Source organism: Phoca vitulina, unplaced genomic scaffold (genome assembly GCF_004348235.1).
Source record: "Phoca vitulina isolate PV1807 unplaced genomic scaffold, GSC_HSeal_1.0 scaffold31, whole genome shotgun sequence".
Lineage (NCBI taxonomy): Eukaryota > Metazoa > Chordata > Mammalia > Carnivora > Phocidae > Phoca > Phoca vitulina.
Window position 1 is genome coordinate 7384144 of NW_022589734.1, and position 24128 is coordinate 7408271.

Below are 24128 nucleotides of genomic sequence, written 5' to 3' on the forward strand. Positions count from 1 at the left end.
CTAGCAGCTTCAAACCACAGACTCTCTGCAGGAGTTCAGGTGTGGTTTAGTTGGGTGTGCCTGACATGGGGTCTCTTGAAATGCTGATCAAGGGGTTGGTCTGGGCTGCAACCATCCTGAGGCTTGATTGACAGAAGATCTGCTCCCAAACTCCTATGAGTATGTGGCTAGAGTCAGGCCCCAGAAGGTGACTCCAAGCTCACTCACAGGGCTGTTAGCAGGATTCAGGTCCTCGGTGGCTGTTGGCCAGAAGCTTCAGTTCTTTGCCACGGAAGTCTCTCTACAGGGCCACTCACAACACGGCACCATGCTCCCACAGAGCAAAGGCTCTAAGCAAGAGAGTATGAGAGGGCAAGAAAGGCAGATTTTTTTTTTTTTTTTTGGTAACCTAATTTCAGAAGCAACATCCCAACACATTTGCCATGCTCTACTGCTTAGAAGCAAGTCACTGGGTCTCAGGGGAAAGCTTTACATAAGGGTGTGAATTAGGAGCAGGGACAGCTGGGAGTGGTATTGGAGGCTCCCTACCACAAAGCAATAATTCAGCACAAACTACAGGATAATAATAGCACGTGAAGGAAGGAGCTGGTGATGGGACATAAAGCACTCTGATGACCTTGTCCTTGTATTTTTCAGGAAGAGGGCTAAAATCATGTTTACTTTTGCAAAATGAAAAAGTTCTATTGTCGTATGGTTACACAACAGCGTGACTATACTTAACATTACTGAACTGTATGCTTAAAAATGATTAAGATGATAAATCTAATGCCATGTGTTTTTTACCACAATAAGAAATAAATAAATAAATAAATGCCAAAAAAAAACCAAAAAGAAAAAAAGGTAATGTTTCATTTTAAGCTTTATTAAGTAGAATTTTCATGTTCGAAATTCAAGGGTAATTATTTTTAAAACTAGCAATATAGTATATTACTTTCAAATTAGTTAAAAAAAAAAAATTAAACGCTTGAGTCAATCCAAAAGAATGTTAGAAAGAAGGAGACAAAGGAGCATATAAAGATCAGGGCATTAAGGAACGAAAACCCAACTATAAATGAGAAATAATTACAAATGTATAAGAGATTCTCATATATATAAATCGACTAAGGTAAACTGATTTTTTTAAAAAGAATACTAGATTGAACTTTAAAATTCAGCTCTCTGGGGGCACCTGGGTGGCTCAGTCAGTTAAGCGTCTGACTCTTGATCTCAGCTCAGGTCTTGATCTCAGGGTTGTGGGTTCAAGCTCCATGTTGGGCTCCATGCTGGGTGTGGAGCCTACTTAAAAAAAATAAAATAAAAATCAGCTCTCTGATTTTTACATCTAAACTATAGACCTAAAATATAGACCCACAGTGAACATCAGATTTAATGGTGAAATGCTGAAAGCAATTCCTTTAAAACCAAGAAGGAGATAAGCATGCCCATCATCCCCACTTCTATCCATCAGTGCACGGAAGGCCCCAGCCAGCACAGTAAGACAAGAAAAATATAATACTTAAGGACTTAAAAGGAGGGAACAAAAATGTTATTATATGCATACAATAGGACTGGCCATGCAGAAAAACCTAATCTAAAAATTATTGGAATTAATAAGAGAGCTGCCTGAACAATTTCTTTGGGGACCAAGGTCTGACATTATTCCAGGCGATAGCTAGCATGCGTAGCTTTGGTTAATTCATTTTCACAGCTGCAGAGTATATAATTACTTGTATTGACTACAATTGTATCCATTCTCCTTTTGATTAATATTTTGGTTGCTTCCAATTTTTTATAATTACAAGCTGTTGGCAGCACCTATAATTTATATCTCTTTGTATCAGAAAAGGTTTCCCAGCTCAGGACTTTTCTTTCCACTTTTCTCAGGTTTCAGCCCGGGAGAAAGTATTTGGAACCAGTCTTATCTAGTAATGCTTTCACACAATAACAGTTTTTAAATGTTATGTTCTGAAAACACATGAACAGATGGCAAGAAAAGGCTGAACAATATCCAAATGGTTACATCAATGATGTGAAACAGAAAGGTGGAGTTGAGTCAGGGGTCTACCTAAAATTTTGCTGTGATCAACATGTGGTGCATTTAACCTGAGTGTGGGAATGGGGGGTGGGCAGGAAGGCTGTGGGCATTCGGCAGGTGCACTATTCTCATTTATTAATCTGAAGTCGGGTTTCCCATCTTATTTTTCCTGTCAGTTTGCTATCTTCCAATATAATTCTTTTTTTGTTGTCATTTTTAGCAAAAGTATTTTTAATCCTCTAACCAGGAGGGAAGTAGTAGGATTGTGTTGATTTGGGAAGCCAAGAAATGAGCCCTTTCTTTGCTTAGGAGTTTATTTTGCTGGCAGAGGGGCTGCCAAGCCAAAGGCAGCTGGTTCTTTCCTCCTCTGGCAATGACTTGTAAGTGCTTGTAGTCCTATATTATTCATGCCATGGGGTGGTCTATGTCACACAAGTGACAAAGTGCTAGTGAGAAGTTTCCCATAGAAACATCTCCCTCCTCCCCATCAGGGAGAGCTCTATTGCAGAGCTGAGACATCCAGCAGACCTATTCTGTCTCCATCTCACAATGTGGGGGATACTGGAAGAAATGGTGAACTGGTTTGAGGAATGAGGAATTCTACTTCCCTGATTTCAGTACAAGACACTCCGGTAGAAAGTCTGGTACCTGCTTCACCATCTCAGGAAATCTCCATGGTATCTTTAGGAGGCATTGATTTCATGCCCTGGAGATCCTGTGCCTCTTATTCTCTAGTGAAGAAGGAGCCGGTGATCCTCCTTGAACACTTCCTTTTCCTTCAGATGCCTCTCTGTGAGGGCGCCCTGCTCTTCATTCTAAGTCAAGGTGGTCACATGTAGAGAGTGTCAACTGAATGTCTTTTTGCCAACATGCTACCAGTGAAGAGGAGGGTCTTTACACATGTTAAAGACCGAATGTTTGTATCCCCCCAAAATTCATATGTTGACGCCCTAAATCACAATACCATTGGTTACCTCCAATGGTATTAGGAGGTGATTAGCGTTGGACGAGATCATGTGAGGGGGCTCCATGCTAGGACTAGTGTCCTTATAAGAGGAAGAGACCAGAGCAAGCTCACCTTGTCTCTACCACGTGAACACACATGGAGAAGGTGGCCATCTCTACACAGGAGGAGGACCCTCACCACAAACCGCATCAGCCAGCACCGTGAACATCCAACCTCCAGAGCTGTGAGAAATAAATGTCTGTTGTTGAAGCCCCCCCCCCCCCATCTGTGGCATTTTGTCATGGCAGCCCTACAGACTGAGACAACATGTCAGCTCTGTCTATAGGCTTGCTTCCTAGGAAAAGTGTAAATTGATTTTTTTCCTCTTGTGAGTCTGATGGGGGATTGGAGGAAGCATGGACAATTCATTACCACAGGTGGGGAGAGCAGTACCCAAGGGGGATGAAAAATATATCAAGTTGATCTCATACCAGAAAGCATTAGGGAAACAAATCTCAAGAATTAACACTTGTTCTGCAGGCCGCCGTATGATGGAGTGTGGCCAAAACTGCCTCCGGGGCCCCGAGTGCGGCATTGGGAAGGAAGGCTGGTGGCTAAGGAAGGAAGCTCCCTACCACAGTCATCCAAGCCTACTCACCCCATAGGGGCATTAGCAATAATTAACTGTGGCTGCTGCGCCCTTCATGGCTCCCAGTGTTTGAATCATTCCTGGGAACATTCTTCTCATGTCATGGAGGGAGTCTCGTCACAATCTCCAAGGTTGAGCAGGTATAGAAGTTATTGACCCCGTCCTGCACTAGAAGCTCCTCCTCTGATTTTTCCCCAGGGAACAAGCTTCTCTAGCAAGAATTTTTCTTTAAAAGGACCTGCCTACATCACTGGAGAGAACGTAAAATGTATAGCTGCTCTGGAAAACAGTGGGGCTGTTTCTTAGAAAACTAAATATACATTTACCATATTACACAGCCATCCCAGTACTGGGTATTTATCCCAGAGAAATGAAAACTATGTCTATATAAAACCTGTACGTGAAAGATCACAAGAGCTTTATTTGTAATAGCCCCAAACTGGCCAAATGTCCTTCAGCAAGTGAATGGTTAAACAAACCATGATACATCCATACTGCAGAATCCAGCTCAGGATTAAACATGCATGAGCTATTGATACACATCACCATCCAAATGATCTCAAGGACATTACGCCAAATGAAAAAAAAAAATCCTATCTCAAAAGGTTACATACTGATGGATCCATTTATATAACATTCTCGAGATGGCAAAATTATATTGATGGGAAACAGATTAGTGGTTACTAGGGGTAGGCAAGGGGATAATTTTCAAAGGGAACACGAGGAGAGATCCTTTGTGTCTGTTTCTTGATTGTGGTGGTGTTTACATGCGATACAATTACATAGAACCACACATACACATGTGTGCACATACTCACGTGCATGCATGCAAAAAACCAGTCTGTAGATGGTACCAGTGCTGATGCCTTGGTTCTGAGATCCAGTTGTGTAAGATGTCACCATGAAGGGAGGCGGGTCAAGGATACACAGGACTCTGTACTCTTTTTTTGCAACTTCTTGTAAATCTATCATTATTGCAAAATAAAAAGTTAAAAAAAAAAAGACCTGGGCTTTTTGAGCCCAACGCCCTGCATCTTGCTTTCGGGGGTTCTGTCGACAGTGCAGATGCCGAGCCCCACAGTGCAGACTCCATGGCCCCCGCCTTTCGGGCGTCTGAGAGACCGGCACCAGAAGGAAGTGTGAAGCTTAAAGTGGTGCCAAGTGTCTCCTACAGGTAAGGAAAGAGAACTCAGTGAGGTGGAGTAATGGCTAGCTGTCACCTTGACTTAAATTCTGGGTAGTAGCTATTCCTAGTACTTCTAGAAAGAGTCCCCTCAAATGGTTCGCCTAGAAGGCCAAAGTGAGACAGGGCTGGGGTTTTTGTTTTTGTGGGATGTGTGCATATGTGTGGGGGGGTGGTATTTAAGGGCTGCAAAGGGTAAACTGGTTTTGTGTCAAACTGGACATCAGTGATACAGTCATGCAATTCTACACGATGGGCAGATGATCAGCAAAGCCAGAGACACTGTGAGAACTCAGAGCTCACCTGCAAGATGCAGGCCAGCGATTGAGGGCAGAGGCCCTTCTTAACCCCAACAGCCACAGAACCCTGTGCTTCATCAAGGTTGGCTGCTTCTTGGGAAATAGGAAGAAGGCAGAAATCGATCTTTCCAGTACCATTCTAAACAATTGAAGCAAGAAAATTAAGTCTTCTGGACTTTCCAGGATCCTTCCGGAGGTGACCCTAGGATCTTTAAGGTCTGTGTATGTTGAAACAATCACCACCCACTTCTGACCTCAAGTCTTTGAAGAACCTGGACTAGTTGCATTTATTTTTAAAGATTTTATTTATTTATCTATTTATTTATTTATTTGAGAGAGAGAGAAAGAGCGAGGGGAGAAGCAGAAGCAGAGGGAGAAGGATAAGCAGACTCCCCGCCAAGCGAGAACCCCGATGTGGGGCTCCATCCCACAACCCTGGGATCATGACCTGACCTGAAACAAAGAATTGGATGCTTAATCGACTGAGCCACCCAGGCACCCCTGAACTGGCTGCATTTATAATATTCAAGGTGAACGCCGCAAACGTAGAATGGCCTAAGGGCTTTGTTGGCAAATGTGAAGTTCCCAGAAATTACATGCTCTTTGGGACTTCAGAGTTTCTACATATGTTGTTCTCTCTGCCCCGAGTTTCTTGGAGAAAGAGTACCTGTAGACAATCTACCTGGGTTCATACTCCAACCCCTTCCAGATGTGTGACCCTGGACACTTTCCTTAAATCCTCCTTGCCTCAGTTCTCCAGACTCTAACATAGAGATAATGAGCCCCTTAAGGCTTTTGCAAGGATTCGAGCTAATACACGTATAGTGCTTCAAACAGCACCTGCCTGTGGTCAGAGCTACAAGAGTGACCACCGATGACCCTCCCGGCCGACTCTGCGCCTGGCAAGTCTAAGCTCTGGCATCATCTACTTTGTGGCCATCTGTGACCACCCATGCTGGATTATGCACACCTTCCTTGTTCTTCACTGCGCCTTGTAGCTACGCTGTGTGGAGATTGTCTGTTTACCTTTCCTTTGTCCTTCCAAAAAGTCAGGGGTTATGCCTAAAAACTAACTGGTCTTTGTAACCCCCACACCCTGCAGAGTGCTCAGCCCATGGTAGGAGCTCCAAACATGTTTGTGATCAGATCAATAAACAAGTGGTATTAGGTTTCTTGTCTCCCCTGTTGAAGTAGCATCTCTACTCCATTTTCTGGGCATCCACCAAAAATAGGAAAAGTCCAATTGCTAGCAGGCTCTATGGGCTGCTCTGACTTCCAATATGTGTCCCAAACACAGTCTCACTGGAGGAACTGAGAACTATGGGGGAAACATGATCTTTATGTCCCCTTGTATTAGGAGAGGACGGATTGAGATTGAGACTTATTAAAAGGGAAATGTGTTAGCAAAACATTTGGGGAGGTAAAGGAGCAGGTGGACCTTTTCCCAAATCACTTTAATCCCTTTACTTCCCCCTGTCTGATTGTTTATCAACATTCCTTTATTCACTCAACAAACAATTACCCAGTACCTATTACATAGCATAATCAGACAAAACAAGATGTTACCGGAGTGGAGAATTCAGAAATTGGACTGTATTTTTTTTTCATTCTTAAATTCTTATAGAGATATTGTCTGGAGAGTTTATAGCTTAAACCTTACCTCTCTGCTGAAAATAAAGAGGTTGTTCTTTCTGTGTAGCCTGTATTTGGGCCTGTGTCCTGGGACACAGGCAGCCTCCTAAGAAGAAAAAAAATGCTCAGTACGAAGTAGGGGGATGAGTTGACATTCCATCCCCAAAGGTCATGAAGGTTTATGGAGAGACACCGAACATACACAACACGGCTCACTCTGCCAAGAATGACACTCAAAGCTTCTGAGACTGACCGTGGACCTCGGTCACCTTTATGGACACAGAGGGCAGAGGAGAGTAAAGCCAATTAAGGCCACAAAAGACACAGCTGATTTCTTAATCATTTCCTTAAGGCCAGAATGTGTTTCATTTATAATCACAAGCTGGTTTTTGGGTTTTAATTTCAGGGATCCCTCGGATCCCTACCCCAAGAGATTGCTCTCATCTAAGCGCAGAGGTCTGAGCGAGCCCAAACAGGTGGCCCACCTGTCCTGACGGCTGGGCTTCTCCCAGCCCGCACTTCCCACTTCCCCTCACGTGCCCTCCACCTTATGCTCCCTCTTCCCCCAACAGCCCTCAGTGTCTACCTTGTTTAGCTCTATCCTCTTGGTCCCTGAGCCCCCATCTCAAACCTTTCCATGCCTGGGTTAGTGTTCAGCATTGAGTCGATGTTCCTGAAATAAAATAGAAAAAAAATCTCTTAGGGGCTGTTCCAAGAATTCTAACTAAGCAGAGCCCTGCCTTTCTTGAAAGAATTCCTTTACAAGTCACTGGGGTAGCTGCTGAGGCCCTGAGGTGCCTGGGGTCCTCCCAAGCCCTCAGCACCGAGACAATGGGAAATATTTTGTTGTTTCTCCAGAGAAAGAAGAGAGATGAAGACAGGGAGGGAGGGAGCCAGCAATATAGTGAACCCTTCCCCTCTTCCCCCCAGCAATCTTCATAAAATCTATAAAATTTGTGAAAAGGTTTATGAGGACATTTCTTAGGAAATCCATGAAGGGGTTAAACTTTCAGCCTGGAGTGATACATAGTAGATCTAGAAGCCCACCCATGTGATCCTAAGCTCAGGGAATGAGCACACAACCTGGTGTGGCTTATGACAGTGGTTTTCAAACAAGGCTGGACAATAGAAGTATATAAGAATCGTGATGCCCAGGCAGTATCCAGAATGTCTAGGACAAGACCCAGGCATCACTATTTTTACAGCGCTCCCCAGGGGATTCCAGTGTATGGCCACGTTTGAGAGTCAGTACTGAAGAACATCCCCAACCACTAACCGGGTTCAATGAGATCCTATTTATATCTCAAGGGCTGAGAGGCCCTAGCTGACATCCAGGTTTTATTTCAGAAATATCTATTGAACTTTACTAAATTATATTAAACCTAAAGTGCTCTTAACGTGAAAAAGAAAATTTTATTTTTACTTTTATTGTATTATGTTATGTTAGGAGAAGGAAGGGAAAAATGAAGGGGGGGATAAAGAAAATTTTAAAAAGAAGTAGTTGGTTTCGTTTTCTACGACCACAAGAAGTAGAGTCAACATTGCTCTCCTAACAGAATCTACCCTTTTTTTGCCCAATGATTGAATATCTACAATGTGGGTACCACGGGCCTCGATGTTTCATGAATTATTTTTCTTAATTCTTACAAAAACCCTCTAACGCCCTTGCTTTTTCATCTGTGCTTTTACCAGTGTCCTTTAGGTTGAGAAATGCCTGCCGTTTTGCAGAATAAGTCAGCTATGTACGCAATCCTAGCAAACAATCCTTGCAAGCGAGCCTAGCCAGCAAGCCTAGCAAAACTGGGGAGCTAGTTCTGCCTCCTTGTCCCTCCTTGTGATCAGCCTGAGACATAAGAGGAACAGGGTCTTGGTGTGTGCGTTTGAACTCATTTTGCCTCTGTCCAAAGCTCTGTTTCCTTCTCTTAGTCAGTCGACCTCCCTTGCTGTTTGTCTCTTACATTTGGCAGTATGAGGGCAGAACCACAGCAGGCTGAGTCTGGAGACTGGAATCAGTCATTTCACTGCCCTAGATCTCAACCTCTTCAATCACAAAATGGGGATATTAATACCCAATGTCCTGGTCACCCACAAGACAGGGGACAGAGTCAATGATTCATATATGTCTTAGAACCACCTGATCCTTTGGCTTCAAATCCAGTTCTATAAATGAGCAAAGACAGGGTTGATGTCAGATGTTAGATCTCAGCCAGTTTACCAGCCCCTACTCACTTATGCTTCATATTCCATAATCCCAGATGCTGAGGACAAATGCCTTAGCTTTTTCTTTTAAACCATACCTAGTTCATGGCTTCCAGAAGCAGGAGAGAATTCCTTTTCAGCGTGCCCAGCATTTAAAGAACAGTCCCAGAGTTCATCTTCATAGCCACACATAATCAGGTAAACCACCTGTACATCATGGCCCGGTTCTTGTCCCCTGTCAGAAAACAGACAGATTTGCAGGAAATGCAGAAATGAAATATGACAGGTGCATCCTTGTTGTGTCTCGGTGTCACCAAACACTGTCACGGTTCCTGACATTCCTAAGCCAAGGAGTGTAAGGCTTCCCCGGGCTCCTTCCCAGGGAAAAAGTTTATCTGCTAGTGAAATGCAAATCCTCACCCTTGAAATATAGTAGAGACATGTGTTCTGAGGTCTAATTTTCCATTAAAAACAAAAGAAACAAGAACAATCTAACTTTTCTCCAGTTTTCTATCCCATATGGGTTGACTCCAGATTAGGAACAGAAAATTAAATAATTATCTATACCAAACAGAACAGGCAAGTTCCTTGGATGCTTCTAGACTTGGGGAAGCCCTGGTAATTTGGTCACTAGTCAATCAACAGTAGGGCTCTGGGTAGACTGGCCTGGTCAAAAGGTTCCTGCCTCACCCTGGTCCCACAGACACTAGCAGTGTCCAGCACATATTAAACAGTTAATAAATACTATTGAAAGAATGAATGGCAACACTATCAGTAAGACTGAGTTTTAAATGAAGAGGGATTGGGTCAAGTAGTATGGAGTGTGTGCCTTGCACACAGAAGACCACAAAATGATGACTATACATTGACTGTAAAATAAGAGGTTTAGAGTATACATGTATCTTTTATTGAGTGTATTTGGTCCTGTAGTATTATAATTAGATGCTGGAAGTGTTATCATCCAAATGAGAGCAGAAGCATCTTCTGATTTGCTTTGTGTCCCCAAGGTCAGGTGCTCTTCCAGCCGTATGTCAGGTATGCAGTAAGATGAATGAGAAGCTAAGTAGGAATTCCCATCCTTGAGCCACTAAAATACACTTTCTGCCAGCGAGGAGACAAGTTCAAGTTCCTCTCAGCCTCACGTTAAGATTCTGCGCTAAGTGGAACCATGGATAACACAGAATAAATCTGTGCATTTAGAGTTCATTGTCAATCTACTCTTTAAGATGCAAAAGTTCAAGCACAACAGCCTCAAATGGGTCGTTATTTTTTGTGAGACATTTGTCCAGGTCTTTTGGATCGAAGCTCATCTTCATTACCATTTATCTCTTTACAGTCTCTAATGTTTCTATTTTGAGTCGAAAACCATCACCTCTTAATCTGATGGAAGCCGATCTCAGGTCATTCCAGGGGAGTGTGATTCAGATGTCAAGGGGGCAGCTCAGGTTCACAGCCCTTTTTTTGTCAATAATGAATTCCCATGGATTCCGTGTGTTTCCCGGTTAGAAGCACACAAGTAAGGGATCTGAATTGTGAATTTAGCAGCACAAACATATCCTCACACTCAAGAACACATTCATCAATGTTACCAGGCAGCTGAAGAGTGTTGTAGTTCTTGGCCTCTTATATTACAAACAGGTGGCATTCCAAGGTGATGGTGTTCCTTCCATTTTTGTTGTGTTTAATATCAAGAACCATATGTAAGCAGTTTGAATCCGCCATCTGCATACCCAAGATAAAACAAGAACAAAGTCATAGACCTGACTTTGGCAGGCGGGTCAGTTCCCAAGGAAATACCACCAAAGACAGTGGAACAGGGTGGAGCTGCTGTTATTTGAAATACTGTCCCATCAGGGGGCCTCCCTGTGCTGTCCTATAGCGACAAGATTTGAAAGGCAGAAACGAGGGGAGATCAGAAAATAACAGAGCAACATAGCTAGAATACATTTAGCACGTTGTAAGTCACTTCCTTATCTTCAAAGGCAGGAAAGGGGTCTGAGGGAAGGGGTACAAGAAATGCACTAGTGGCACCAAGGACAGAAAGGAGGAGAGTTAATTTTTTGTTGCCATGGTAATGAATTTCCAGCAAAGGCATCTCACTTACACATGGAGCCTGACACACCATCCTCTTCTTAGGGATCTGCAGTGACCCTTGAAAGTTGTCCTGTGAATCACACAAGCAAATTAAAACACCCCAGTCAAAATATGGCCATGCAAGAAAGGGAACTTCCAGATCCATGTACAAGTGGGCCTGTAGAGTAAACGGAATACAAACTTGCAGAATCAGTAATCATCCAAATTAAGGGAAGAAGTCAAAAGCAAGGTCTGTTTGTTATTTTGGGTTTGCGAGGGGGGATTCAAAGATGACAGAGGAGTATCTGCTACTATTTGGCCTAGGCCTAGATTTTCAACCACACTCAGAAACTCCATCCTAAGTGCCACAGCAAAATTCCCATTATTGTGATGATAAAGTTAATGCACTAGCACCTTCCAAGAGAGCCTTCTGGGTATAGGGAGAGAGAGATTGATATCAGTCCTCACAACTCAGACTTTCCCAGTAATTGCTGGCCCCCACCAAAGCTGGAAGTGAAAGCTCAACTACCCTTCTGGATCATCAAACTATCTGACTTTCTCTCATTTCCATCTACATATCCAACAGTTTGACATGCTGGGCCTTGCCCACTAGACTGGATGCTGGTTATCTGATGATGCATAAACACAGCATAGTTCCTGACCACTCACAGCTCGTACCCTGGTGCATTCTAAGGATGCAAACTAGTGATCATTACCACACTCACAATGATAGAGCTATACACAGGGTGCTATGAGAGACCAGGGGAAGGACAAATGAGGGAACCCCAGTTGGAATCCTGGGGAGGGCTTGGTTGAGCTGGATTGTGAAGGTGCAGAAGACCAGAAGAAAAGGCAATCAAAGTTTTCCTATGTGAGGTCTAAACCTCTCTGAAGACATTTACTGGAAATTGGCCAAACTGATTTTTATGCTGCAGACAGAAGTGAACATGTTTTCAGAAAGTAGAGAATAAAAGTCAGAGCCATTTATCCAGCAAACACTGAGTTAGCATCTGCCATTGGAGGTGGGTGTTAGATATGATGAGAGGAGGAGGAGTCATCAAACTATAAGAGAACAGAATATGATATAATAACATATAATAACGAGGTCCTGGCCTCGAGGATCTGACACTGGTTGAGAAGGCAAGGCATTATGATATAAAGCATTGAGTAACTACACAATGTAGTCCATGTTACATGCTAAATAATCAGCATAGATCATAAATTCATAGGAATAAAGAGAAAGAAGCTGGTGGAATGAGGTAACATCTCTCAAAGGGGTCAGGGTTTGGACAGAAGGGAGAGAAATTATTGCAGGTAAGAAAAGCACAGATCAGATCATGTCACCCTCTCCCTCTACAATCATCAATGACTCCCAAGCACAGTTACAGGCTCACTCTTTGTGATTCCATGGACCAGGACATCCCTATTCTTATACTCCTGAAAACTCAGATGGCTTCTTCAAATCTCTATATCCCAAGCACTCAGCATCGTGCCTGCCACTGGTAGGGGGCTCAGTATATCCATCCCAGAAACATATGGAACCACTCAGAGACATTTGATTCCCAAGTTAACTATGGACCATATAAGAGCAAGAAGGATTGTGAACACACAGTTGGAAGGGTTATTGAGGGTTCTAGCAATACAGCACAAAATGCACCCTGTGATGATGAATTCTATGCATCAACTTGGCTAGGCTCTGGTGCCCATCTGTTTGATCAAGATGTTTCTGTGAAGGCATTACATGGATGTGATTAACATTCACAATCAATAAACTTTGATTAAAGCTGGTTATCCTCCATAATGTGGATGGGACTCCTCCAGTCAGTTGAAGGCCTTCAGAGAAAATACTGAAGTTTCCAGAAGAAGCAACTCAGTTGCAAGACTGCACCTTAGAAATGCAGCCTGAGTTTCTAGCATGCTGACCTGCCCTGCAGATTTCCAACTTGTCAGCCCACACCCACCCGCAGTCACACAAGGGAGAGAGAGGAAGAGAGGTAGAGAAAGAGAGAGAGACATTGCCTTCCCGCAGCAGGAAGAACATGGACAAGCCTAAGGATGGACCTGGCAGAGATGTGGGAAGGCTAGTGGAGGTGGGGCTGGAGGAGTGTCAGCTCTGTTTCAGGGTGGCAACAGTTTGTAAAGCTTAAGCAATCAAACTGTAAAAGCATGCACGTGCACCTGCGTGCATACACACATGTGCGCACACACACACACAACATAAATGTATATAAAACCTGGTACAATCTGAATAAGCCCTGTTCATCGGACCAATGTCAGTGTCTTGGTTTTGATACTGTACTATATTATATGTAAGATGTTACAATGGGGGAAAGCAGAGTGAAGGTTAAGTGAAATCTCTCTGTATCTTTCTAAACTTTCTATGAGAATGTAATTATTCAAAATATAAGGTAAAAAAAAAAAAACCTTCTAGCAGACTCATGATATATGAAAAATAGTAGCATGAGAGTTGGCCCCTCAAACCACCCAGCAAACAGGCAGCATGTTCCTGTCAGGTGACGCCCATAGACTCCAGGACAGCAACCCACGCCGGAGAACACACCAGCAGGGAACCCAGCAGAGGGTACCACCTCCCCCAGACCCATCATGCTTATGCCTCCACCACCTTCCAGTGAGGAATTGCATATCCAGAGCCTGTGCTGTTGGGTTCTGTGTTCTATTCCCCGGTTCCAGTTGAGGCCCAGAACCGGCTAGAAACTACCAAGGCAAGCTTGTCCTTTCCTGGACAACTGCCCAGCTCCAGTCCAGACTAGGAGAGCACAGCCCACCAACAGAGCTTAAGGCACAAAAATTGTTCTGGAGCTGAGATTTGTTAAGACCCTGCCCACACTTAGCCCACCTGTTTATCTAATCTCTTCTACCTTATGAATGAGGAGGAAAATAGCCCCAAGATGCATTGGACTGTCACTGCCCTTAATATGCAAGGCAGATACACACCCGGATCCTCTTCCTCACCCTTACCACGATTTGCTCTCAGCTGTTCAGAGGAGCCTGCCTTCCACATACAAGTGTCCCAGAGGCAAGGAACAGTGGGGGCAGTTTGAGAACATGCTGGGCTCACTCACTGCAACCACCATCCTCCCTTGGTCAGAAGCCATGGATGTCGACAGAACTGACAGAAGCGGGGCATCACACAGAGGCTAGGGAAAGAGTACTCAAGATGAAAAGATTGTATATGGCACGATGAAGCTTTAGCCTCTTTTCTCAGCTCATTTGCTGTTCTACAATGAAGTGTCTAGAGGAAACATTTATCTTTGCCCTCCCAGCCCAGGAACACCAGCTCTCATTAACTTTCCAATTTCATTCCTTCAGAAGATCCAAGTTCAGATAATCCAATTTATATGTATTAAAAATTACTTGAGGCAAGTGTCCAAGGGAGTACCCCCTCTCACCCACCCCCCCCCCGCAGCTCTCATATTACATAAGAAGGACTACTTAAAAAATGCAACCCACCATCTTTTATTTTGGTACATGAGTCTGAGGCACTTGTCTGGTGATTGAGAAGACAGTTCTTAAAAGCAGTGGTTCTCCACCAGAGGCAGGTTTTGTCCTCCAGGGACAAAACACATATGTTTTTATATACATACACATCCTCAGAGAGAAGCAACCTACTGCTTTCTCTGTGACTTTGTTCCCTATTAAGATTATTTTCCTAACAGTATTTTTCCAGTACCAAGATGTTTTACTTCCTTCTCCTGCCCTTAGTTTATTCTTTCTATCTGTACTTTTAAAATATCGATAAACGTACAGTGCAATTCTGTAACTGCTAATCAGCTAAGGGATACGTATGTAGCTCTAGGATCTTTCCTTTGACAGCAGTTTGAATGTCTGGAGACATCTTTGGTTGTCACAACTGGATTGGGGGCGTTGGGGAGCCTGCTGGTATCTGTAGGGTAGAGGCCGAAAATGCTGCTAACATCCTACAACCCCCACAAAAAAAGGATTATCTGATCCAAAATGTCAATAGTGCCAAGGTTGAGAAAACCTGCCTTAGAATTCTCTACAAGTTTACTACGTATATAACCTTTTTTATTCAGCAAACAAGCACTTGGAACTTAGCATAATATTCAGACAGTGTGCTAAGCCCTGAGGCTGGGAGCCTGCCTTACAGCATCTCTAGTAGAGGAATGGCAAAGGTATAAGGAAAATACAAGGCAATATGGAGCCTGAGTGAAAATACATATTAACACAGGGAAGGACATGCGTCCTGGGGGACAGGAAGAACTGATGTCACTTCCCCCAAGACAACTGCAAACTGCATAGTCTGTCTCAGATATAAAATTAGATCTCAAATATAGAACAAACATAACATACAACTGCTGGGAAAGATCACCAAGCCCCTAAGCACTTTTGAAACAAACTGCCTTAATGTTTTTATATACATACACATCCTCAGAGAGAAGCAACCTACTGCTTTCTCTGTGACTTTGTTCCCTATTAAGATTATTTTCCTAACAGTATTTTTCCAGTACCAAGATGTTTTACTTCCTTCTCCTGCCCTTAGTTTATTCTTTCTATCTGTACTTTTAAAATATCGATAAACATACAGTGCAATTCTGTAACTGCTAATCAGCTAAGGGATACGTATGTAGCTCTAGGATCTTTCCTTTGACAGCAGTTTGAATTGATTCACAGTTCTGTGGATGCACTTTCCTGAATGTCTGTCAGTTGGCCTCTCTTTTTCAATACTGAGTGCCAAATATGTAGCAGGGACAATTGTCTCCATACCTCCTGCTCCCATTTCCCAAGCTGAGAGAAGCGTGGGACAGCACAAAGGTGCTTATGAAGAAGGAAAATGAGCATAAGAGAAAATGGCCTTTCCCCAGGAAAATGAATGGCCAGATCCAAGAGGGTTTGATCAAACAAAACTGCACCTTAGATTAGATTTGAAAGGCAAAATAGCCTAGTGATCATTCCCATGGCAGATACCACAGACAATTACATATCTTCCAGGTCAGCAATGTGGATGATAAAAGTGTCTGGAACACCATCATTGACAAATGTGAGCTCATAGCTAAGCTGAAATTAAAACCAGTTATGAAACAGAATTATCACATGCCATATGCCCATGCACAAAATATTCCAGGCCATCTTACAAATTAAATCATTAACATACAGCTTTGAGGCTCTACTTGGTGAATACTTGTGCACAATCCTGGGCTGTCATTTTTTGTTTGTTGTTTAAGTCTGGGTTCGAATCTTGACTCTACCACCTTATAGCTCTGGGACCCGGATAAGTTAATATAACCTCTCTGAGTCTATATTTTCCATCTGTGAAAGGAGGAAAATCATAGCTATCTCTCAAGATTGTCATTTGTCCTAAGAGTCTGGGTCCCCTGGGGAAAATACAGACCATGTCAATGGTCAGCAGCGAGCACCCTGAGGGTTGGGAGAACAGAGGGCAGAGGCTGGAGTTATCACAACCCGGAGGCTTCAAAGAAGGGCCCTGTGGAGCTGAGGCACAGATTGCTGGGGATGGGGACTGTCTGCAGCAGAAACTGTCCTAACAGAAGCTTAGGAGCCCACGCAGCTGAGCCTCCACTGATTCCGAGAAGGTGCAGAAGAGAGCTGGACACTGGAACCAATTGCCACTACCAGGGTGCCAGGCCATCTCCAGGTGACACTCTCAAGGACCAGCAAGTATGGAAGAAGGAGCAGATTCCTTCCCCTGCTCAGCCTCAGTCTCCCTCTCTCACCTCTGCTGGCAGATGGCAAAGGAGAAATGTGATTACGGAGAGCCCCATCTCTACACAGTGGACCTCAGAAGGCTGGATTTGGAGCTGAGGGACACATGGTCCGTACATCCTCTCGTTACCTACGCATATGGGGTGCTTTCCATGTGTCTGACTGAGGGGCTCTGCGCTATGCACTGGGGAGTCTGGAGGATTAAACAGAAAGCTCTTATAAAGTGCACAGCTCAGTGATGAGGACAACTCAGTTAAAATCAGTTCTCTCTATGACAATGGACTCTGAAAAACAAACTGAGGGTTCTAGAGGGGAGGGGGTTGGGAGGATGGGTTAGCCTGGTGATGGGTATTGAGGAGGGCACGTTCTGCATGGAGCACTGGGTGTTATGCACAAACAATGAATCATGGAACACTATATCTAAAACGAATGATGTAATGTATGGGGATTAACATAACAATAAAAAAATTTAAAAAAAAAAAATCAGTTCGCTCTAAGACCCAGTGGGAAACATAAAGGAAAAGGAAATAGAAACCAAACCAAAACAAACAAAACAAAAACCCAACTCCTGTCTTTCGGGAGTTTCGTGTTTTAGGTTAAGTGTTGTAGGATGAGTCGAAGAGCAGAGTACAAAGTAATACATGTTCATACACTTTGAAAAAATATTTCAGACAAAACTATTTTAAGAATTCAGAGAAGCCAAAAAACGTTTGGGGGATGATCAGGGAAACCCTCATAAAAAAAGATGAGAATGACCAAGACCTCACTTAGACCACAGCCAAAAGGGTAAGACCATTACAGATTAAAGAAAGCGAGTGAGCAAGTAACCGTGGTGTGAATTTGCTGGGTGATTACCTGACCTCAAAAAATGGAGGATGGATTCATGATGTGGAGTATGGAAGGTGGGGCCAGTAGGACATTTCCTGACTTTATTCTGAGGGATAGATGAGCCTCTGGAGCTTTCTGAGTGAGCAGAAGGTATGTGTAAAAGACATTATCTTTGCAGTCCCTATCATATCTAGCACAATACCTTGCATATAATGGACTGTTTGGGAAAAAAATTATTACATTGACTGAGGTGGGAAGGGACAAAATTATAAAGGCAAGTCCTAACTTTGAAAATCTTCATATATTTCTCTCTTTTTAATTATGTAATAAATGCTTTATGAAATGTTTCAAATAATCAGTGAGCAATTTTAAGGCCAAAAGTTCAGGAACCACAAGAATTCAAGCAATGATAAAAATGTTAAGTAAGGGTATAACCCACCCATCAAGACCCTGTGCTCATTTCAGATTGAGAGCCTGCCATTGGAACATGGCATTGATCAACATTAACTATGGAGAGACTTGGAAGGATTATTGATGGCATCAGGAGTTTATGCAAAAACAAAGTGCTGGACAATATGTTTTTGAATCAATTTTAGTGATTCATGTAGGAAAAGAAATGATATCCTTGGTGTGAATTTTTAATGGAACTTTGCAGAGCATACAATGTACTCACACCTAATCTGTTGTGTTCTTCTTGGCAGATCCATTACAAGATTTTGGCTTTTCTGTTGACCAGTGTTCTAAACATTTAAAGTCAAATCTCAACATTAGATTTGGAATCATTCTGAGTAAGTAAAGAATATTGACATGAAATAAAACATCGCACAATCTCTTCCTGGCCCACACACCGCAATTACTTCCATTAACTACAGTAGCTGGCTAAGTGGCTGGCTAAGCTACTGTCCCCACCACTCTCTGGACAACCCTATTTCCTTCTTCATTTTTACTTCTCTCTCTGGGTAACATCTAGATACAGTGGAACTCCCACTGAATGCTGTGCTCTTGTACTGAAAAGACTTGAAGCATTCATTTGGATGATATCAGCACCCAGAATCCGTAAATCCAACAACAAAAAGAAGATAATACGTCAAGCCTAAATATTGATGTCTATGTGAGAGAGAGCTTTTGCTTTGTTATCTCAGCAACAAACAAGTCTACCACCAGCAGTATGGCTTATCATTTAATTTATTTCATTTCCCAAATAGCTGGTGCAAGTTCTTAAACCTTTGACAAAGGGAAAAATATGTAATACTTCTCCCTCCACCCCAATTAATGAGCTAGGATGTTGATTGTTTATTTTTATTTGGACATGACTTTACACTTAGTCATTATATTGCTATAGCTACTAGAGTATCTCCCTTCTAAAGCAGTTTTATCAAAACCAGAACAGAAGGACTTAATAAACTTAGCGTGTGGAATCATTCCAGAGAAATGGAGGGAACGTTGCTGGCGACCAAGAACTCTCGTGCATCTTCGTATTTCCAGAACCTTGCCCAATATCTGGATTCTATAGCAGCAGCTGAGTAATCAAAGAGGAATAAAAAGAGGAGTAGAGGGAACATAAAAGGAGGAGTGGAGAAAAAGGCAGAGCACCCTAAAGCTTCCTGTGTAATATGATACAATATCTACCTAGCAACTGCGGGGGTGGGGGGTGACCCCATCCAACCGCTCTCAGGAGAGGCACGTAATACTGCAAATACTGCAGCTGGAAAGTTGTAGAAGCCGGACCTGCAGCCATCTCCTTGAGGGGCCAGAGCATCTGGGCAGAGAAGCACAACAGTGTGCCTACCTTGCTCCAAACAGATCAAGTTCATAAAAGGGCATATTCATACCTAGGTCTCCGGCCATTATCCCCTGTAGCATTGCTTACGTGCTGTTTTACAAAAAAAAAAAAGGAATGAAGGAACGAAGGAACGAAGGAAGGAAGGGGGGAGGGAAGAGGGAGGGAAGGAAGGAACAAAGGAACGAAGGAACGAAGGAACGAAGGAACGAAGGAAGGAATAAAATTGTTCCCACAGGGCAGGCTTCTGGAAATAAAAGGCCTTTTGGCTCATGCTTTATAAATGTTGAATGCTTTGATACGAAACTAAACCCACTCTAATAGTAAAGCCGATCTTTTCTTTCCCTTTAGGAGAGGACATCAAAGAGCTGTTTCTTGACATAGCTCTCTTCACTAAAGGATCATCCATTTTGAATTACTCCTATCCCGTCTGTGAAGAGGATCTACCCAAGTTTTCTTTCTGCGGAAGAAGGAAAGGGGGTAAGCTGTCTGTCTTGCTGACTCTTGCTAGGGTCCAGAGAGGGATGAGCAATGGCTTCCAGTTGAGGCTGGAGCCCTGGGGGTTCCACCCCTCACCTTAGGACAAGCTTAACCTTGCTTATCAGCGTGTGTCATATAAAAATAACCATGAAGCTCATTTCACAGGACCTACCTTATATACTAAGTATAAATACCAAGTGAAACATGCATGTGAGACACTTTACAAATAGAAAAATGTTACTGTTCCTGGTGGCACCTTGCAAAAAAAAAAAAAAAAAAAAAGGGCTGGCATCATGAAGAACCAACAGCTTCCCCAAATCCACTGAGATGCGAAGTATCTCCAGGTTTCTCCTCAGCAATCTCTTTAGTGACAGGGTCTCCTCAATATGGCAATGGACTCTGAGAAAAAGAAAAAAAAAATGAAGCTTTCTAAATGTCACTGTTTTATTGTGGTCTTGCCCAGTTGAGTCGTTGACTAATGGGGGCATTAGGTAGCTAGACTCAAAGTACACAGCATAAAACCATGACATCATCTGTTCCTTTTTTCAATTCACTAGCTGCCTACCCCCGTGCTGTACATACCCCAAGGAACATAAGAACCTCATTCCAGCCAGTCCTCACCTCCCTCTGTGTCTTCTCCTCTCCCAGCATCTTCACCAAGGCCCTGAGATACCTTTGTTTATTTAACTAAAACATGGGTCTGATCTGTGACTATCCTTCCAGAAGTCACTCTCCTCCCCCTTCCCAGGGCATTCTTCCCCGTCCCAGGGGCCAAGGGGGAGTGCACCCCTAACCCCACACACCAGAAACATCCACTTATTTATTTCCTCATTCAAGGAAGCCAGTGTAATTACCCAATTGTGCTTTCTAAACAAAGGATATAGAAGAAATTGGGGTTCCCTTCACATAACTAATGGGTGCAGACAGAGAAAGTTTGTGCAGGAAAAGAAAACAGGAAATTTAAGAAAGCGCAGGCTCCCTGAAGCTGAGGCCTCAGCTCAGCCCTCCCTCCTCAACCTCTTCTTCGTTCCCCAAAGTGTGGGGTGCATAACCATATTGGCACAATCATTTATTCCCGTTTGTCATCCTCAGTAGATGATGAGCTTCTTCAGGTTGGGGTAGGAGCATCTTGGTCTTTATGCCCAGGACTTCAAATGTGCCTGCTACACGGAGAGTACTCAGTACTGAGCACTCAAGCACGCATGCAGATGGAAAGAACCCGCACCAGTAAGCATTCGTGCCGGGCACTGTTCTAAGAGCTTCACATCCAGTCAGTCATTTACTTTCTACCCCAGCCTTATGAGTTAGTACTATTAACACTCTAATGCCAAGTCACAGAGCTAGTGAGGGAGCCCTGGTTCAAACCCAGGCGAGCTGGCTCCGGGACCCACAATCTTATTGGCTAAGGAATGGATCAACCAAAGAAGAAACAAGAAACTGTGCCTTTTGGCCAGGAGTTTATTTTTTTTTAATTGATTTTTTTTTTTTTTGATGTAGTGTTCCATGATTCATTATTTGCATATAACACCCAGTGCTCCATGCAGAACGTGCCCTCTTTAATACCCATCACCAGGCTAACCCATCCTCCCACCCTCCTCCCCTCTAGAACCCTCAGTTTGTTTCTCAGAGTCCATCATCTCTCATGGTTTGTCTCCCCCTCCGATTTCCCCCCTTCATTCTTCCCTTCCTGCTATCTTCTTCTTTTTTTTTTAACATATAACGTATTATTTGTTTCAGAGGTACAGATCTGTGATTCAACAGTCTTGCACAATTCACAGCACTCACCATAGCACATACCCTCCCCAATGTCCATCACCCAGCCACCCCATCCATCCCACCCCCCACCACTCCAGCAACCCTCAGTTTGTTTCCTGAGAATTCCTCATATCAGTGAGGTTAGATGATACATGTCTTTCTCTGACTGACTTATTTCGCTCAGCATAATACCCTCCAGTTCCATCCACGTCGTTGCAAATGGCAAGATCTCATTCCTTTTGATGGCTGCATAATATTCCATGGTATACATATACCACATCTTCTTTATCCATTCATCTGTCGATGGACATCTTGGCTCTTTCCACAGTTTGGTTATTGTGGACATTGCTGCTATAAACATCGGGGTGCACATACCCCTTCGGATCCCTACATTTGTATCTTTGGGGTAAATACCCAGTAGTGCAATTGCTGGATCATATGGTAGCTTTATTTTCAACTTTTTGAAGAACCTCCATACTGTTTTCCAGAGTGGCTGCACCAGCTTGCATTCCCACCAACAGTGTAGGAGGGTTCCCCTTTCTCCGCATCCCCGCCAACATCTGTCATTTCCTGACTTGTTAATTTTAGCCATTCTGACTGGCCAGGAGTTTATTTAAAGTCATCGTTTAAGAACTCTTTTTGGCCAGTGATCTGACTTTGTTTCAAATAGGGACATTTTTCTTCCTAGCTAACATACCATAGACTGGTGAGTCAGTTTTTCTCTCTGAACTTACTAGAAATATTTTTGATTGATTGGGTACATTCATATCGTTCCTTGGCATGGTGAACTCTTCATGAGTTGGTCCCTAGTTAACCTCTTCTATAGCCAGTGTCTACAGTTTTATCACCTGTCTTTTGCTTATCTTTCCAATTTTTACCCAAAATAAGTGTTCTTGAACCCAAATGTGGAAACAAGTACACTTGGAAGCGCTACGAGCTTGGTAAGAAAGAACGAATACTGTGCCAACCTTCATTTGTACTTCCTTCTATTTCCTGAATCAAGTCTCCCTTGCTCCCTCCTGAATGATGGAAATGGGGTCCCACTTGATCTTCCTGCCTCCTTACTGCTGGCAGGGTAGTCTTCTCAAACACAGATCTGATGGGACTGGAGAAGCAGACTAGACTCAGCCAAATGAATCACTCCCTCTGGATGTTCCTGGAGCATCACGTTCCTACTTATCTCAGCTAGAATCACATCCTATTGTGTGTGTGTGTGAGTGTTTGCCTCCTTAAACTGTGAACTCCTTGAAGGCAGGAATATTCTTGCTCCCCTCTGTCACTGGAGACTTGGCAAAGAGAGCCTGGCACAGAATAAAGATGCAATAAATGTTGTTTTATTGAATTTTTATATGACAGATTGAATGCAATATACCAGCTCACCTTAAAAGTGACTATCTAATGATGCTTATACATGCCAGAAAGATAAAATCCTAGCAAACAGTGAATTATCTTGGTCCTCCGAGTTTAATAAAACCTGTTTTTTTCCCTATGAATAGTTTTAATAGAATTAATAAAACAGAAGAGATTTTGTTCCCCCAAACTAAGATGGCCAATTCAGTTCAGCAGCTCAGAAGGGTGGTGCTTTCCTTATCTGAATGCCGGGCAGCCCTATAGCTATTTATTTGCTTTATTGCTGCAGGGCTAAAACCTGCATAGGCAGCCTGAGAAGCCAGCACTCGGGGAATTGCCAGGAAATTTCATATCGTATAAAGCAATCACAAAACTGATATACAAATGATGCATGGACAAATAATTATGTAAATTATATAAGCCAGAAAAACTAACATCTTAAATTTAGAGGCTTCTTGGGTTATTACATTTTTCTTTAACCCGCCCACAAACCTATTGCAGGAATGATTCTATTGAAAGAAGTGATTAATTTCTAAGACCGGAGAGGGAAAAAGTGGAGAGCTGAAGCCAATTCAAACCCAAGCACAAGCTGCTGTTGACATATTAAGCAGGAAACAGAGTCCCTCTGGGGTTTGCAGGTCCTTAGCGGAGCAGTGAGAAAGCTTGGTGTCTACTGCAGGTGGCACACGAAGGTGTTTGATATCATTTGTTTGCTATCATTTCCAAGGCATCACTATGCATTCCTCTGCACCTTGCACCCTGCTGGTTGTTCTCCAAGCCAGATAAACTACAAAATGGGTCAGGCTTACTGAGACTGCATGGATAAAATGTTGTATCCTTTCCTTCTGCATCTTTCCCAGCTAGCTCTAAGGCAGGAGCTCATTGGATTGAAAGACCAAGCGATGTTCTTTTGGCATTAGCTATTATGGTGTGATTAGCAGTTTGAGGGCAATAGCCTATATGTCCAGTTATAGGGGATTGATTAAGCAGATCATTGTTCAGCCAAACACAGGTTAGATGTGCTGTGCTCTTAAATGATGTTGCAGGAAATTATTAAATTACTTGAAAATATACTCAAAAATTCTGTGAATGACAAAGAAGCTTGCATAAAAGAGTACTCACTATTAGATACTGTTTTTAGTAAAATGTGTTAAGTGCATGCACCGTCGAGCTCTGAAATAGTATACACTTAGGTGCTAATCGTGGTTATCTCTAAGTGGTGGAACTACAGATCTTT

At 43.0% G+C, this 24128-nt stretch overlaps 1 protein-coding gene across 1 annotated transcript in view; it reads left to right on the plus strand.

The window, feature by feature from the left end:
• Positions 1 to 24128, plus strand: part of LY86 (lymphocyte antigen 86) — a 57739-nt gene that overhangs the window by 13149 nt on the left and 20462 nt on the right. The window contains exons 2-3 of the mRNA XM_032424962.1: positions 18228 to 18314; positions 19658 to 19786. Of these exons, the coding sequence (XP_032280853.1) occupies positions 18228 to 18314; positions 19658 to 19786 (216 nt within the window). The remainder of the gene's footprint in view (positions 1 to 18227; positions 18315 to 19657; positions 19787 to 24128) is intronic.